Here is a 17,051-nt window from a genome sequence, read left to right as displayed (position 1 = left end):
ATAAATACCAGGTAATAAAAGCTGAAATTGAGCACAGGAGTGAGATGGACTCCTCTGTGCAAGTGTACTGCTTGCACGAGTGGATGAACTGCTGTGATGCAGTATGAGAACAGATCTTGCCAGAAGTAGCAAAAGGATGAGGACAGGCTTTTATTAAAACAGATACTGATAGACACAAAAACACACACACACACACAGATTTGGGTGAGGATATTCTTCCATTGTACACATAGATCTTTAACAGTAGATGGAGTGTTACATATATGAAGGTTCTGTCATTCTTTGTCTTACACACACATGGTCACAATTAAAAGTGTGTATCTTTAATTGCTGTATGTTTGACTGCACCATATGATTACACAGGAGTTTCCACTTTTTGACTGTTAAAAATTCAAAATGTCAGATAAAATCAAAAACTGTCAGACACAATATCCTGTAAAAATATTAACACAAAACAGACACACATTAGACAAAGTAAGTTTGCAATTGCACACCTAAATAAGGTTTCTGCGTCAGCAAATTTTTTACTCAAATGCTTCTCCTGTAATATGTACTCTGATTTGCTTGCATTATTCAGCCACCCACCCACACAATCACACAATCTCACACACACACACAAACGGTGTGCTCTTTCTCTCGCTCGCTCTATCTCTCTATCTCACTCTCTCTTATTAGGGCCCAAGCACCACTGGTGCGAAGCCCTATTGTATCTGCTCCGTTTCTTCTTCTTCTTCTTCTTCTTCTTCTTCTTTTCTGAAATGATTCGCATTTTAGAGGGCCTAAACCTACCCGAAAACTCACGAAACTTTGCAGACGCATCAGAACCGGTGAAAATTTACATCTGATAGGGGTTCCAGAATTGACTGTGGCAAAATGGCTCGATAGCACCACCTACAAAATTTCACTGCGCTACGTTTCACCTACATATACGAAATTCGGTAAACGTGTAGGATAGCAATACGTACAAAAACTCTTGAACCCATGCCCTAAACTCAACAGGAAGTCAGCCATTTAGATTTTTCTCAAAAATTATTGCTCCGTTTTTGCCATTTCCAGGCCTCGTACTTTAACAAACTCCTTCTAGAGCTTTCATCAGATCGGCATCATATTTGGTCAGTCTCATCTAAAGGCATAGATGATGGTAAATTGCGAAGCTTTTGAGTTTTGGCTGCACAGCGTGGGCATGGCGGTCTCAACAATGATGTACTGTGCATGAATATTGTGTGTTCAGTCTATAGGCATGTGTGGAAGTACTTCAAAACAACGTGCAAGGCATTCAAAACTACAACCCCAATTCCGAAAAATTTGGGACAATAGGGAAAATGCAAATAAAAACAAAGAGGAGTGATTTGTAAATGTACTTTGACTTATAGTGATGTGACGCTGAGGATGTATAGTGATGTGAAGTTGAAATAAGAAAGTTATGTGAAACAGGTGAGGCAATTGTCTAATCATAGTATATAAGGTATAGTATATAATCCAAATAAGGCCTAGTTCTTCAAGAGCAAGGATAGGTCAATCTGCCAACAGATGCGTCAGCGAATAATCCAACCAAAATGAGAACAACATTCCCCAAAGACAAATCAGTAGGATTTTGGGGATTTCACCTTCTACAGTGCACAATATAATTAAAAGATTCAAGGAATCCGGTCAAATCTTGGTGTGTAAAGGGCAAGGCTGCAAACCACTTCTGAATATGAGTGATCTCCGATCCCTCAGACGTCACTGTCTTAAAAACCGTCATAAGTCTGTAATGGATATCCTGACATGGGCTCGGGAATACTTTGGTAAACCTTTCTCAAACAGCACCATTCACCGCTGCATCCACAGATGTAAATTAAGGCTTTACTATGCAAAGCAGAAGCCATACATCAACACTGTCCAGAAACACCACCGACTTCTCTGGGCTCGGTCTCAGCTGAGATGGACAGTAGCACAGTGGAATCATGTTTTGTGGTCTGACAAGTCAACATTTCAAATAGTTTTTGGAAAAAACTGCTGTTATGTTCTTCGGGCCAAAGAGGAAAAGGACCATCCAAGCTGTTATCAGCGTCAGGTCAAAAAACCAGCATCTACCATGGTATGAGGGTGTGTCAGTGCCCATGGTATGGGTAACTTGCACATCTGTGAGTTCACCATTAATGCAGAAAGATATGTACACACTTTGGAGCAACATATGCTGCCATACAGAGCAGGACAACGCCAAACCACATTCTGCACGGATTACAAGCGCATGGTTGTGTAAACAGAGAGTGCGGGTGATAGCATGGCCTGCCTGCAGTTTTGACCTGTCTCCGTTTGAGAATTAGAGCCGCATTATAAGGCAACGGAGGCCTTGTACAGTTGTACAGCTTAAGAGATGCATAATGGATGAAGGGGGGGGGGGGGGGGGGATTCCGCTTGCTAAATTAACCAACTGGTGTCTTCAGTGCCAAACGCTTAATAAGTGTTATTAAAAGAAAAGGTGGTAAACAGTCAACTGTCTCAACTTTTTTGGAATGTGTTGCAGTCAACAGATTAGAAAGGAGTGTATATTTTCAAAAATAAATTTAATTCAAAAGGTAAAACATAAAATAATATGTTAATAATGTGTTTTCAATATAGTACAGGGTGAATTGCATTTTCAAATTACCCTTTTAGTTTTTTTTGGGTTTTTGTTTGCATTTTCCATACTGTCCCAACTTTTTTGGAATTGGGGTTGTACAATGGCGGACTACAAGACTGTGTTTGTGCTGCTCATGATTTTGAGTTTATTGATGCTTCTCCACACAAAGTGTAAATTTACTGCATCATTACTACGACCAGTGGAGACACATTTGTTACATACAGCAAGTTACTAAGCCGCATCTATGCCAACGAAGGGTATTCAAAAGGCACATTTGGGTAAGATCTGGGAGGACAAGCAGTTGGCAGGAAAACTTTATCAGTGGCGTTGTTGACGAGTGTGAATGGAAGGAAAACTTCTGCATGTCAAAAGTCTGCATATACAAAATGTATTTATAGTAATCTCAGCCTTTTTTTATTTTTTTTTTTTTACAAAATTAGGTAGGCATGTACAATGTGTTTGCTCGTGTGTGTGTGTGTGTATGTGTGTATTCTGTGCCATTAAAACTTTGGTGACTCATGGACTGAATATCAATGACACTGTGAGTAAGTGAATGTTGCATCAACAATATTCAACATACAGTATTTCCTGTCTCTCTCCACTGTGACTTTCTAAAGCAGAAATGCCCAAAAGAATAACAAAAAAAATAAACAACGATTGTAACAATTCTCCTTTTAGCAGGAATTTTCCTGAATAAACTGATCCATACAAACCTTAAATAATGTCAATCACAGGGCAGGCCAATCCACAACTGATATGTCACATGTAGCCTCACATCCAGATTAGCCTGCACCAACTGTGTTGCATTGTCATGTAATGGAGTCTGAGACGGAAGCAATTGCAGGTATGGCAGCTTTAATGAGAAAACAACATTCCAAAATGCAGGGCAACGCTCAAAAACGAAGACAGGCAAAGGACAGGCGATCATGCAAACAGGCTGGAAAAGTTTAAGCAGATAATCAGAGTCGAGGGCAAAACAGAATCAAAACCAGAGAAACAACAACAGCGACCGGCTTGGTACAGACAAAGACAATAACTGAGCGTATACTTCACAAAGTCTGTATGGATGAACAGTCTATTTAAAGGGTGGTGTGTGTGTGTGTGTGTGTGTGTGTGTGTGTGTGTGTGGAAGTGTGTGTTTGTGTATAGTAACAGGTGTGTATGATTAGCATTCTGGAGAAGGTGAACGTGCCTGTGTGTTGATTTGGGAGTTGTAGTTTGCTGTGGCCATGTTTGTAGGCTGAGGTGTATTATGAGAAACGGAGTCGCTGGTTTACTGTGACATGACATGCATCCTACCAAAAGTAGCCCACTGCTGTTGAAAAATATTAAACCCATATTTACCATTTCAAATGTGGGCTTTTTTTAGGCATACATGTAAATTAGCCAAAATGTCAAACGTGCTCCATCTAAGACAGGTGTGTCTGTTTTATGATAGTTAGGGCATATTTGCCATGTCAAATGTGGGCCGTGTTAGGCTTACACCCTAATTAACCAGTGCTGACTGTGTCGTATCTTCTCCAAAACTGGCCCAGATATGTTTTAAGATAATTGAGCTACATTTTCTGCATTATATGTGGTTCAATTTAGGCTCACACCCACATTACCCAGTACCATTCTTAAAGTGGCTTAATATTTTTCAATAATATTTGGGCCATATTTACCATATCAAATGTGGGCCACATTAGGCTCACATACTGGTTAACCAATGCTGACTGTGCTGTACATTTGCAAAAAGTGGTCCAAATTTGGTGTAATATATTTGGCCATATTTACTATGTCATATGTGGGCCACTTTAGGCTCACACGCACATTAGCCAGTGCTTACTGTGCCATATCTTTGCCAAAATTGGCCCAGATATGTTTTAAGATAACTGGGCCACATTTGCTGCAACATATATGGGCCAATTTTGGTTTACACTCAGATTAGTCTTTGTCAACTGTGCCACATTTTTCCAAAGGTGGCCCACATTTGTTTTGTGATATTTGGGCTGTATTCACTATTTACCACATGGACCACTTTAGGGTAACATCCAGATTACACACTGCCATGAGCACCGCATCTTTGCCTAAAAAGACCCACTTGATTTGGAATATTTCGGCCATATTTGCTATTTTACATGTGGGCCACATCAGGCTCATATCCGTTTTGTCCAGGCCAAAAGAAGGCCGCATCACTGCCGTACTACAGTACTTACTGCATTTGATGAAACAGAACGTATGCACACAATCAGTATGTGTGTGTAGTATGAATACAATCCCGGACATGCTACAGCTCCCATAGTGGCACTGTCATGTGACCTTCGACGTCATCATAAACACAAAAATCTTGAAGGGACCATCAGATTAAAGCAAACCCACAATTGCAAAATGCACTTCAGGAAAATTAACTGAATTTGAAATTTAACGTGGGCAGTGTTAACAGGCTGAGGTAAATTTGTTGCCGTTAGCTTGGCCGGCTAAGGAACGTTTCAAACACTGTGACAACAGTTTCCTTGTTTAAACCTTCAAAAAGTTAACAATTTATTGGGGTATCGTTAAACAAGTCCTGTTTAAACAAGGTTTAATACTTAAAAAGAACCGCTGTGCAGTCTTCCACATTTTTTTTCTGAGCTCATCCGCACCAGTCATGTTGCATTATGGGATTTTGACTCATTTAGTGTACGGACCGATGGCGGTTGCATACTGCAAAATCTCACCGGAAGCTGTACGCCATCCGGGTATTTCTCGCCTACTGTTTCTTGCCTACTGAGAATTCGGACATACTTACCTCTCTGGCGTACTGTTTTTCGCCTACTGTGTAGTAGGGCAGTATGCGATTTCGGATGCAGCCCTAGTTTTTCAGCACCTACTTGTCAAGCTTTTGTTTCCACACACGATTTTATGGAGATACTAGAGATCCAGATCCTTTCTGGCTCTGGATGGAGCTCAAATCTTCTCCAATTCCAGACTGCTGGGAGTACGGCTGCTCCTAAGGCCATACAGACTTCATATAAGTCAATAATGAACTTTTTCACATTATCTGTTGTTACCCAGATGAGGATGGGTTCCCTTCTGAGTCTGGTTCCTCTCAAGGTTTCTTCCTCTTAAAACATCTTAGGGAGTTTTTCCTTGCCACCGTCGCCACTCAGTGGCTTGCTCAGTTGGGATAAATTCACACCTTTAATATCTGTATGCCATGTTGATATTTCTGTAAAGCTGCTTTGAGACAATGTCTATTGTAAAAAGCGCTATACAAATAAAATTTTATTGAATTGAATTGTTGTTGTCATGTTTGTGTTATCTTGTGTCCTACAGCTGCTCTCATACTGTAATCTGCATGTTTTTGCCTTGTGTCCATTGTTATGTTTATGGTTCATGTTTTCACAGTTTTGTATTTGTTTTGCACTTCATTCAATAAAAATCTGCGCTTGTGTCCTTTTTCAATCCTTGACACTATGTTTTCCCCTGTTTTAATAAAAATACTAACAATAACAATGCTTCGGGTGCCTTAATTAAAGACAGTCACTCATATTTATTATGCTGTTTGAAAAATTTAAATAAATTATTCAGATAATTATTCATCTAAGTTATCATTATAATTATATAATTATTAATCTAAATTAAGGAATAAATTCTTAAAGCTCAATCAAGAGACCAGAATACTAATTTTAAGTAAGTCTATCCTGAATAACTGAGTGTTCATTGCCTGTAATAAGCACAACTTGCTTAAATTTTGGCATTTTTGTCTAGTTTTAAGATCCAATAGCATTTATAGTGACTAGATATTTATGCTATTTTCAAGAATTCTTACCAAGTCAGTTTTGCTTACCCCATTGGCAGATTATTTTGCTTGATTTTTGTACACTTTAACTAGATTTAAGTGTGTCTTGCTTGTTTCAAGAAAGGCATTTTTATATATAGTGTATATAGATAATACGTCTATAACAGACACCTGTGGTTCCCTTATTTTAAAACCACCAACCACCACTGGTACACAGTCATCCCAAATGAATATAGTTTGACAACAAAATATTTTCTCCATGCACACCTGGAAAGAACCATCTACTGACTTTACCTTAACAGCATCAGAATGTGTTAACACAACTGCTTTAGCTGCCAAGTTTTAGTCTCATATCAAAGTCATCAGTGTGGGCACTAAATAGGACATTTCTGTTAAAATCTCTTTGTTGGTATTGTCAAACTTTAAGTTTATTCATTGATGTATTAATTTTTTTTAGCAATTTACTGGACATGTTCCTCACACTATTTATTAGGTGCATTGGTCTTTGCCATTGCCACCTACACAGTTGAATAACTCAGCTTTTTATTTCCTCTTTCTCCACATTCCACACAGCCCTAGAATATACATAGAGTATTGCTTACCCTGGCTTGAGCATAACATTTTTAGACACTTCATTAATGTCTAAAAATGCTACTTTAAAAACTTCCATCCACTATAAACCTTCAGACTCTCATTCCTGCTTGCAGAACTCTGCACTGCACAAATTCCATTCCTTGTATGTAAGGTTATTTGTATAAATGTGGAGACTTAGTTCTAGGATAAATATAAGCTCAATAAAAAAGTATAACAGCACCTTTTACTCCACTCTGTTTCTTACTGTATCATGTGAGGCCTTGCAAATAATATTCTGCAGGGTGGCCATGATCCAGTTGCTAGTAGTGGACTCATGCTAGGACACAAAAGTGGGACAACCCTCTTCTCTTATTTAACTTCAGCTGTCATTCTGATGGAATGTGTGTGACAGAGACAGTCCCAGCCATACTTGCCAGTATGTTTTATTTATGGCATATCCTATGCCATTGTAAAGGTGATTCCTCACAGTGTTAGAATCCTGTCAAAATAATGTATACAGGTACATTAGTATACAATATTTGCATTATTTGAAATTTATATAGTATGTATAATTTATATATATATATTTTTTATAATTTTGTAATTTATATATATATTTATAATTTATATAGTATGTGTAATTATTAACCTTATTATTGTCTGGTATATTGTGCCATGGCCTTAGAGGCAAATGGGGCGGCTGTGGCTCAGGTGGTAGAGCGGGTTGTCTGCTTATTGTAGGGTTGGCGGTTTGGTTCCCGGCCCACGTGACTCCACATGCCAAAGTGTCCTTGGGCAAGACACTGAACCCCAAGTTGCTCCCGATGGCAAGTTAGCGCCTTGCATGGCAGCTCTGCTACCATTGGTGTGTGAATGGGTGAATGAGACACAGTGTAAAGCGCTTTGGATAAGTGTGTTATATAAGTGCGCCATTTATAATATTTAATTGCATTGTAACTGTGTATATGGTGTTGCCAGGGTGCGTCTGGAGGCCTTCTCAGACAACAGTGGGAAACTGCAGCTGTCACTGCACGAAATCATCGAATGGCTGACAGCTAAAGATGAGGAGCTATCAGAGCAGCTGCCTATAGGGGGTGATGTTGGGGCTGTGCAGCACCAGCGTGATTTCCACCAGGTAGTATCACACAAAAACACATACTCACACAAAATGTACACCAACATTTACACCTTCCCCTTAGATCAACTTAAATTTTTTCAATTAGTTATGATCTTTTATGCTTAATGCTGTTAATCTTACCATATACCAAATCAATAAGCCCAACTTTTGAGGGTATAGTAATTACACCAGAGTACCCTGTCCAGGGTGTACCCCGCCTTGTGCCCGATGCTCCCTGGGATAGGCTCCATGTTTCCCCATGACCCTGAAAAGGATTAAGCGGTATAGAAGATGGATGGATGGATGGATACTTGCCCACCCATATAATCAGGCTGACTATACATGTACTGTAGATCCTAATCAATTATCAAGCAATTGAAATGCTAAACCTTCTTCTTCTTCTTGCCTGTGGAGAGCCTCACTTAATCCCCTTAAAAGAAATCCAAATAGAGCAAAATTAGCACATGGGATATAATGAATAAATACATGCTGTTTGTCAGTGGTTTTGGACTGAAACAACTCATATAATATGACATTAGCAATGCACAATCAATAACAAATACAGCAGGACATATACATACACACCAATATATACAGACACAGCAAGAAAGTAAGACTCTTGCTGTACTTTAAGTTACACACACACACACACACACACACACACACACACACACACACACACACACACACACACAGTAATTGGTTCTGTGGAAAAACTTTTTCCACCTTTTTTCCAATTTACAATGCTGTCAGCCTGTACACTGCTGTGCCTCTGTGGCTCTGTGGATTTAATTTCTTTCTCTGTGGAGAAAGAATTTGGGGAGAAGGGTGCATGTTTGAGCAAATGTGCGTGTATGCATGTGTGCCACTAAATAGAGATTTCTGTGGCTTATTCATGCAGGCCTTTATGGAGGATGTCAAGTCCAGAGGCCCCTTCATCTACTCAGTGCTAGAGTCAGCCCAGGCCTTCCTAGCCCAACATCCCTTCCAGGAACCTGACGAAATGCTGCCAGATGGCAAAGGTATGCTGCTATTTCTGACCACACTCCTCCACTACACACCAGCTACCTCAAATTCCACACATTTTAAAAAGCACCTCAGTATAGATGCTTATTGTGAACCCACATTATGACAAAACATCATCTTTTATATGGGTCAGAAACTGGATCTGAATCACTCTTCACCTTTCCTGTCTTCTGTCTTCTCCTCTTCCCCTCCTTCTGTACAGAATTGTCTCCAAGGCGCCGGGTGCAGAATGTGAGCCGCTCGGTTTGGAAGCAGGCCAACGTGGCCAGTGACCTGTGGGAGAAGCTGACAGCACGTTGTGTAGATCGCCACCGTCACATGGAGCGGACGCTTGAGCGGTTGTTGCAAGTGCAGGCAGCCATGGAAGAGCTCTCCCATGCTCTGGAGCAGGCTGATGGTGTGAGAGATGCCTGGGAGCCTGTGGGAGATCTCTTCATCGATTCACTGCAGGACCATATTGATGCAACAAAGGTACTGAGAGTACATGATTGTTAATAAGGCCCGTAATGACTGCAGTAATGATGTAGATCGATCCAAGTGGTGTCTCTGAAACTTGTAAGATGTTATTTGCTCTCAGTATGGGGTAACTGCAACTGATTTTCTGAAATGCACCAGGATGCCTGAATGTCTTCTACTCTGTTGCCTTTTTTCTCAGAAGGACCAGTTGTGTATATACATTATAGTATAATGTATAGTATAATGCAGCACATATGTTTGTTATGACATAAGGTCAAGGTTTTGTCTTTAAACATCATGCCACCCTAATGCATTTATCTGTTTATCTCTTGAATGGCTACAAGTTCACTACTGCTCAACTGAGCTCACGTGGACCTTAGGATATTTGGTTTTCTGTTCAAATCTGAAGGTTTGTCATTCTGGGGAAACTTTAAATGTCCGGTGTAGAACCCTACAACAAATAGTTTCCCTTTCAAAAGGGTTTCAAGGATTTAAGCAAAAAACTTTCATAGACCTATCCAATGGAGAAGCCTTTTTTTTTCTAACTGCATATCAGTAAAGAGAATGGTCTTTGGGAGCAAAAACCTATAAAAAAAAAAAAAAAAGTACTTTTAAGTGGGTTGCATCTAAAAGGTGACTGAAAGTAAAGTAGCTGTTTATTCCGTCATCTTATATCTCTTCATATTCTGTACTGATTGGTTGAGATCATTTATTTGCATAGTATTTCCTTGCTGTGCTGCCAGGGTGACTATACTAGCATGCATCAAGAGCAACAGGACTCCACTGAGAGATCATGCTCTTTGGCTGTTCAAGCATGCATTGAGACTGGTACCCCTCTCTTTTCTCCATCTACCACCCTACCACCCCCTTTCTCTTTCTATCCTCCATCTCTTTAGCTGTTTAAGGAAGAGCTGACTCAAGTCAAGGAAGGCATGAAGCACATCAATGACTTGGCCCACCAGCTAGCCATTTCCGATGTGCACTTGTCCATGGAAAATGCTCGTGCTCTTGAGCAGCTCAACAGCAGGTGGAAGCTGCTGCAGGTAGACAACACCTGCCTGTAAATGTCACTAAACCTCATTGGACATTATGGTCACAATTAATGTGTGATACAGTGGGAAATGAATGGACAAAGACAATAAAATGGAACATAGGTAGTCAAGAAGAGGTCCAGTGAGTGGGTAAAGGGTGTGTGTGTGTGTCTGTGTGTGTGTGTGTGTGTGTGTGTGTGTGTTTGTGTGTGAATTCCGTGATAAATGTTATCTCCCTATCCTGTACTCATACTATAGTGTACTAATACTTTACTCATGTATTAAATAATAATAAAACTTTAGTCGTGGGAGCGTCTGCTCAGTCAGTTCAATTCAAGTGCAGTGAACACAAACACAGACACACAGAAACACACACAGCATTTTGACTAGCTGACATATACCCTTGATATTGATCTTGCTCTCTCTCTCTCTTTTTTTTTTTTTTTTACATGGCTTAGTTTTTGCCCCATGGAGACACAGTGAGAGAGAATGTGTGCTCATGGCATTTGTGTCTGCATCTATATATGTTTTGATATATTCAGAGATAATTTACATGATAAAAATTCAATGCCTTTTAAATATAACCAGATTAATTATACTAAATTCTCAAGTGAATTGGTGAACTGTAGCAAACAAACTGCCTACTAACTCACCCCTTCACCTGTACTCTATTGCTTCTCTCTCCCTGCTGATTTCTCTCTGTCTCTTTTTCTCCTTCTTTGTCTTCTTAGGGTTCTATAGAAGAACGCATGAAGCAGTTGCAGGATGCTCACCGAGACTTTGGCCCTGGATCACAGCATTTCCTCTCTAGTAAGAACACTAGGTTAGGATAGGATTGGTCCAGAGTTAGCACAATTCTGGAAGTTAGTAAATGGGAATTTGAGCTGAACTTTATGGGAATGACTGTGGTCCACACATTGTTTAACACACTGCCTTCAGGTCCCTAACCTATTAGTCACTTCCACTACAGTTGAAAGCCCTGAATACTGTTCCACAGTGAAAATTCATCCCCTGAATTTCACGATTTGGCAAATGGGGTTGGCAAAATTTTATTTTAGATATTTGTAGAATTTTTTTTATATTATAGAAATTTCATCTAGGGCTTCAGCGCCATTGCAGCTCCTTTCATTGCTCTCCCCAAGAAAGGGGACAAGGAACTGAAGTGGAACATAGCCACTGACCACACGTTTGCCCAGCTCAAAGAGGCATTTACCACTGCACCCATCCTGAAACATCCTGTCCCCTCCAAACCCTTTATAGTAAAGGTGGATGCATCTGAGACAGGAGTGGCAGGTGTACTAAGTATATGTAAACAGTCTAAGTACAGTATATGTAAACAGTCTAGGTATATGTAAACTTTTGGCCCCAATTTTATTACACAGCTGAACTTGAATCCCAGTATTATGATATCTTTACTGCTACATCGTTCTTTTACAAATGGTATTCATTGTGAAATCACCCTTATGTATTCTAAATATCCCATGTGCTGTTGTCATGTTGCATTATAGTTGTGCACCTAAAAGAACTCAACCTGTGTCATTTGGAATTTTGCAAATAGGTTTTCATGCACGACATGCTTGTCAGAGTGATATTGCTCTCTGTCCCTTTCTCTCTTCAGGTTCAGTGCAGATACCTTGGGAACGTGCTATATCTCCAAACAAAGTGCCATACTACATCAAGTAAGCCATCTGTAGTCAGCATGTAGTGGCGGCCATGAGACAAAGCAGGAGTAAAAAATATCAGGCAAAGAGAGAGAAGGGAGTGAGATTCATGAAAGCACAATTACTGTTCTCTGGTGCAGAAGATTATTGTGCTTTGATATAAATTATATTTTGACCACATTAGGCATTTGTCAGCTAGTCTGCTGTGATTCACAGCCCATTTTTGTTCCTGTAGATATCAGTCATTCAAGCCTGAATGGTGACATTAATGTGCCTAGTAGCCTGTTTTAGGGAAAGACACTTGGCCTCTCTTCTATGTTTGGATTATTGATACTACCCAATGGCTGAGAAGTTTTGTTTAGCTTTTTAATTGGGATCCATCAACATATCTCTACAGAAGTTTTTTATTCACTAAACCCATCACAGTCTATAGCTGTGGCAAGTGATGTCTTGCAGTGTGTGGTGGGTTGTGCATGTGGGCCACAGGAGGAAAGTACAGATGGGCTTTGTTTCCAGCTGATCAATGTAAGCTCTTCTCAATTAACAAAACACAAGCAAATGGCACCACAGCACTTACCCAGTTGTCCACTCATGGCTGCCTTGTGCTTTTATTTGTTCTCCTTATTAATTAATTTTCTTTTTTTCTTACCATGTTAACAGGTGCAATGATACAGAGGCAGTGGTTTGGCTGTGCTGTTTGTTATTATAAAGAGAGTGAATTTGCTAAGTAATGCAGGCTGTAGCGAAAAGCTGTTAGTGGTTTATTTGAGTAGGACACAAAGTCATGTTATGTTGAACACATGTGAACAGACTAGACTGTGCTTTGCATTATGTGAACTCTGGCTCATGGAACCTTCTCCAACTCTAACACCTGTGCTCTAATTTTGACCTTGCTGTCCTTCTTTATCTTTCACACCTTTATTTTCCCACAATATGATTGTTTGCCAGTTCCCACCCATTAGCTCACTATCCCCTATCACATGACAGCCAACAACTGGGAGGGTGGAGACTATCACGTTAGAACAAACTTTCAACAATAAGCAAGGAGTAGGCAGGAACTAGCTGAACATAAACAAAGTTTAATAATAAGCAGCCCATAAACATAAAACATGCATGCATCTCTCTCCTTCTAGCACTTCCAGCCGTTACTTTATAGCTCTCTCCCACTGATTAGATCACTCAGTGCCAGGTGTGTATCCTCACAGCCTGGCCCCTCCCTCCACCTGGTCTCACACACACACACACACACACACACACACACACACACACACACACACACACACACACACACACACACACACGCGTGTTTTCTCCAAGATGTGAAGCAAGCCACAACATCTTTTATAAATTCTTGCTCATGCTATTTTAAAGGGCAGCTGAACACACTTGGAGGAAAGCGCTGACTGCTATCTTCTATATGCATGAGATCACAGATGGCCACAATTGGCTAATGTTGCTATGATTGACAAACTATCGAAAATAATGCCATCCCTCCCACCCAGAGAACACGGCCAATTAGGTGTCTTGAAATCAAAGCCATGGATGGCTGTGACATCATTAGGATTCAAATTCACAATCTCTGCAATGATTTCTCCACTGCAAGAAAAGTCATCTTAACAGTGAAAATATCTTGAATATAGTCAAATAAATCGGGTATTTCTTATTATAAAATTACAATAAACATATATTTAGTTTACAATAAACCAAATATTAATTATATCATTAAACCTATTTCTAGACTTTATTACTCATTTCAAGCTTGTAGTTTTCTAATTCTTTTGGCAAATAATTTTGCTTCTTTCTAGAAATAAATGCTTGAATTGAGCAAAATTATCTGCCAATAGAACATGACAATTTCAAACTTGAAATGAGTAAAATTAATAATCTTATATTTGGCTTATTGTGATCGTATAATAAGAAATAAATTGGCTATATACAAGTTATTTTCACTTGCTAAGATTATTTTTGCAGTGTTCCTTTGTCATGTTGTTTTTGCATCCCCTTTTGTGTCATCTCTTCTAGCCACCAGGCACAGACAACCTGCTGGGACCATCCAAAGATGACAGAGTTATATCAAGCACTGGGTAAGACAACTAAATGGTCTTTTATCTTTATGAACCGCTCCTGAAACACAATACAAATTTTCATTTGTTAAAGCCCATTTGCCTACCGAAATACCTCTCCAAATAGGGCCCAACGTGACTGCATCCAATACCTTTAATGAATATAGTAAAAGGCATGTTCTGTGTGAGGTAATCTGAACTGACAGAGAGCCCCAAAACAGTGATGGTGTCAGATGATATGCCACAAGCACGCCACAAGGCCATCTATATTACTTTATATTTATGAGCAGGAGAGGGGCTCTTAGCCAATGGGTATAGATACTTTTCATAATCCTAATAATCTTTTTGTCTTTTACCTGTGCTTTACTTCTCTCAAAGCGGACCTGAACAACATAAAGTTCTCAGCATACCGGACAGCCATGAAGCTACGGCGAGTGCAGAAGGCTCTAAAATGTAAGTGTCCATGGTGAAAATTTTTTGCCTGCCCTTCCCTCCCAGTGAAGTTCATGCTGCTTAATTAAGACTATTAAGACTAAGAATTAGTGCAGTTATATATTACTGGGGATTATTAAACAGTTTAGTTAAAGAAATCATTATAATCCCTGATTTATTCTGTGAGGACTGGCTGGCTGAGGTTTTTCATCCCATGCAGGGACTTTCTCTCCCAGATTAACTGCTCCTGGCTCCTAGCATTTCAGAATAGTTTCTTTCACAGTTGCCAAATTCCCCTCCCTTGACCCCTTTCAAGAGTTAATAATACTGCCTAAGTACACACTTAGTGCACTACTGAGGCAGCGGTCATTTTTCTTTCTGTCTTACACCTATTCTTATTCCTGTTCTCACTTTCTCCTGTTCTGTTTGTTTTCCAACACTTTACTTTGCTCTCTAATAGACACTGTCATTAACTGAGTACTGTAGTAACTCTGTCATATACTATACTACCTTGCTGTGAAGAGAAAGACTGCAAGACCTGCTCCTGTCTCTTAAGTGCTGAAAGCCTTCCAGCTACTCTCACGATATATTATCTTCTCTAGTTAGACATGACCACACTGAACAGCCTCAGATCTATAGTCCTCTCTGGAATGGCACAGGAAAATTATTTTTGGGAAAGAAAAATTTAATTAGCTTGCATTTCATGCGCATAATCACCTCTCAGGTGCAAAATGCGAGTAGGTTTTATATGTTCGTGTGTGTGTGTGTGTGTGTGTGTGTGTGTGTGTGTGTGTGTGTGTGTGTGTGTGTAGTGGACCTGCTGAAACTTACCAGCGTAGCTGAGGTATTCAGAGAGCAGGACCTGCAACATAGTGAATACATGATGGATGTCGTGGAGGTGATCCACATCCTCACTGCTCTGTATGAGAAGCTGGAGGAGGAGCGATCAGTGCTCATCAATATCCCACTCTGCGTGGACATGTGCCTCAACTGGTTGCTTAATGTCTATGACAGGTACTATCCCATTATGCACGGCCCTTCCTTGTTGCTCTTTCTTGATATGCTTTGACCTTATTATACACAGACTCTCATTTGTCTTCCAGTCACACCCACTCCATCTTTGGGTGCTTCTCAAGATAGGACTCCTGAACCTCACTACTTTGATTTAATACGGTGTTTAATATTGGAACTATGCATTCTCTTTGAATTGGAGCAGATCATGACAAAGGCAAAGAAAAATCAAAATTGGCAGGAAGCCGATCAAAGTATTTGGGATAGAGTTAAAAGCCCCCATACTTGATCTCCCTGCCAAAGCTCTTGATTGAGAATGTTAAGTTCACATTAAAATGAAACCTAAACAGAACCTGTGAAATGCATGCTCAATCGGGTTGAGATCGGGTGACTGACTTGGTCATTGCAGAATATTCCACTTCTTTACTTTAAAAAACTCCTGGGTTGCTTTCACAGTATGTTTTGGGTCATTGTCCATCTGTAAAGTGAAGCGCTGTCCAATTAACTTCACAGAATTTGGCTGAATCTGAGCAGACAATATGTTCCTATACACTTCAGAATTCATCCGGCTGCTTCTATCTTCTGTCACATCATCAATAAACACTAGTGACCCAGTGCCTTTGGAAGCCATGCATGCCCATGCCATCACACTTCCTCCACTGTGTTTTACAGATGATTTGGTATGTGTCAGATCATGAGCCGTTCCAAGCCTTCTCCATACTTTTTTCTTCCCATCATTCTGGTACAGGTTGAACGAATGCTTTTCCAGATCTGGGCTGGCTTTTTGAGATATTTCTTTGGCAAAGTCTAATTGGCCTTTCTGTTCTTGAGGCTTATGAATGGTTTGCACCTTGTGGTGAACCCTCTGTATTTGCTCTCATGAAGTCTTCTCTTTATGGTAGACTTGGATAATGATATGCCTACCTCCTGGAGCATGTAATTCACTTGGCTGGATGATGTGAAGGGTTTTTTCTTTACCATGGAAAGGATCCTACAATCATCCACCACTGTTGCTGGTCTCTCGAATCTTCCTTTACACCCTCACATGCCAGGGTTCTACAGTAGTGCAGAAACCCGAGATTTGAAGTAGACTTAGACACTGTGTGGAATGTGTGCAGTATTGGCTGGGGAGGCAGGACCAGGGCCATCAACATCAGTGCTGCATCAGGGAAAATAAACAGTGGGGAGGGCTCTGCCCCTCCACCCTTGGCAGGGATTCTGCTTGGGGATTTCCCCTTGGAACAATCATTCAAAGAGACCCTGAGGCATGCCTTCAACCAAGTGAGGGTAATCAATGGTCAGCAAATTCAGAC

At 40.2% G+C, this 17,051-nt stretch overlaps 1 protein-coding gene across 2 annotated transcripts in view; it reads left to right on the top strand.

Annotated features, from left to right (window-relative positions):
• Positions 1–17,051, top strand: part of drp2 (dystrophin related protein 2) — a 95,285-nt gene that overhangs the window by 29,534 nt on the left and 48,700 nt on the right. For both annotated transcript variants that reach the window (XM_053682080.1, XM_053682081.1), the window contains exons 3-11: positions 7,920–8,076; positions 8,960–9,080; positions 9,287–9,555; positions 10,437–10,583; positions 11,303–11,381; positions 12,190–12,250; positions 14,255–14,316; positions 14,674–14,748; positions 15,540–15,741. In XM_053682080.1, the coding sequence (XP_053538055.1) occupies positions 7,920–8,076; positions 8,960–9,080; positions 9,287–9,555; positions 10,437–10,583; positions 11,303–11,381; positions 12,190–12,250; positions 14,255–14,316; positions 14,674–14,748; positions 15,540–15,741 (1,173 nt within the window). The remainder of the gene's footprint in view (positions 1–7,919; positions 8,077–8,959; positions 9,081–9,286; positions 9,556–10,436; positions 10,584–11,302; positions 11,382–12,189; positions 12,251–14,254; positions 14,317–14,673; positions 14,749–15,539; positions 15,742–17,051) is intronic.

This window comes from Ictalurus punctatus, chromosome 8 (assembly GCF_001660625.3).
Source record: "Ictalurus punctatus breed USDA103 chromosome 8, Coco_2.0, whole genome shotgun sequence".
Classification (NCBI taxonomy): Eukaryota; Metazoa; Chordata; class Actinopteri; order Siluriformes; family Ictaluridae; genus Ictalurus; species Ictalurus punctatus.
Note: the sequence above shows the minus strand (reverse complement) of the source record. Positions and strands in the feature narration are given on the sequence as shown.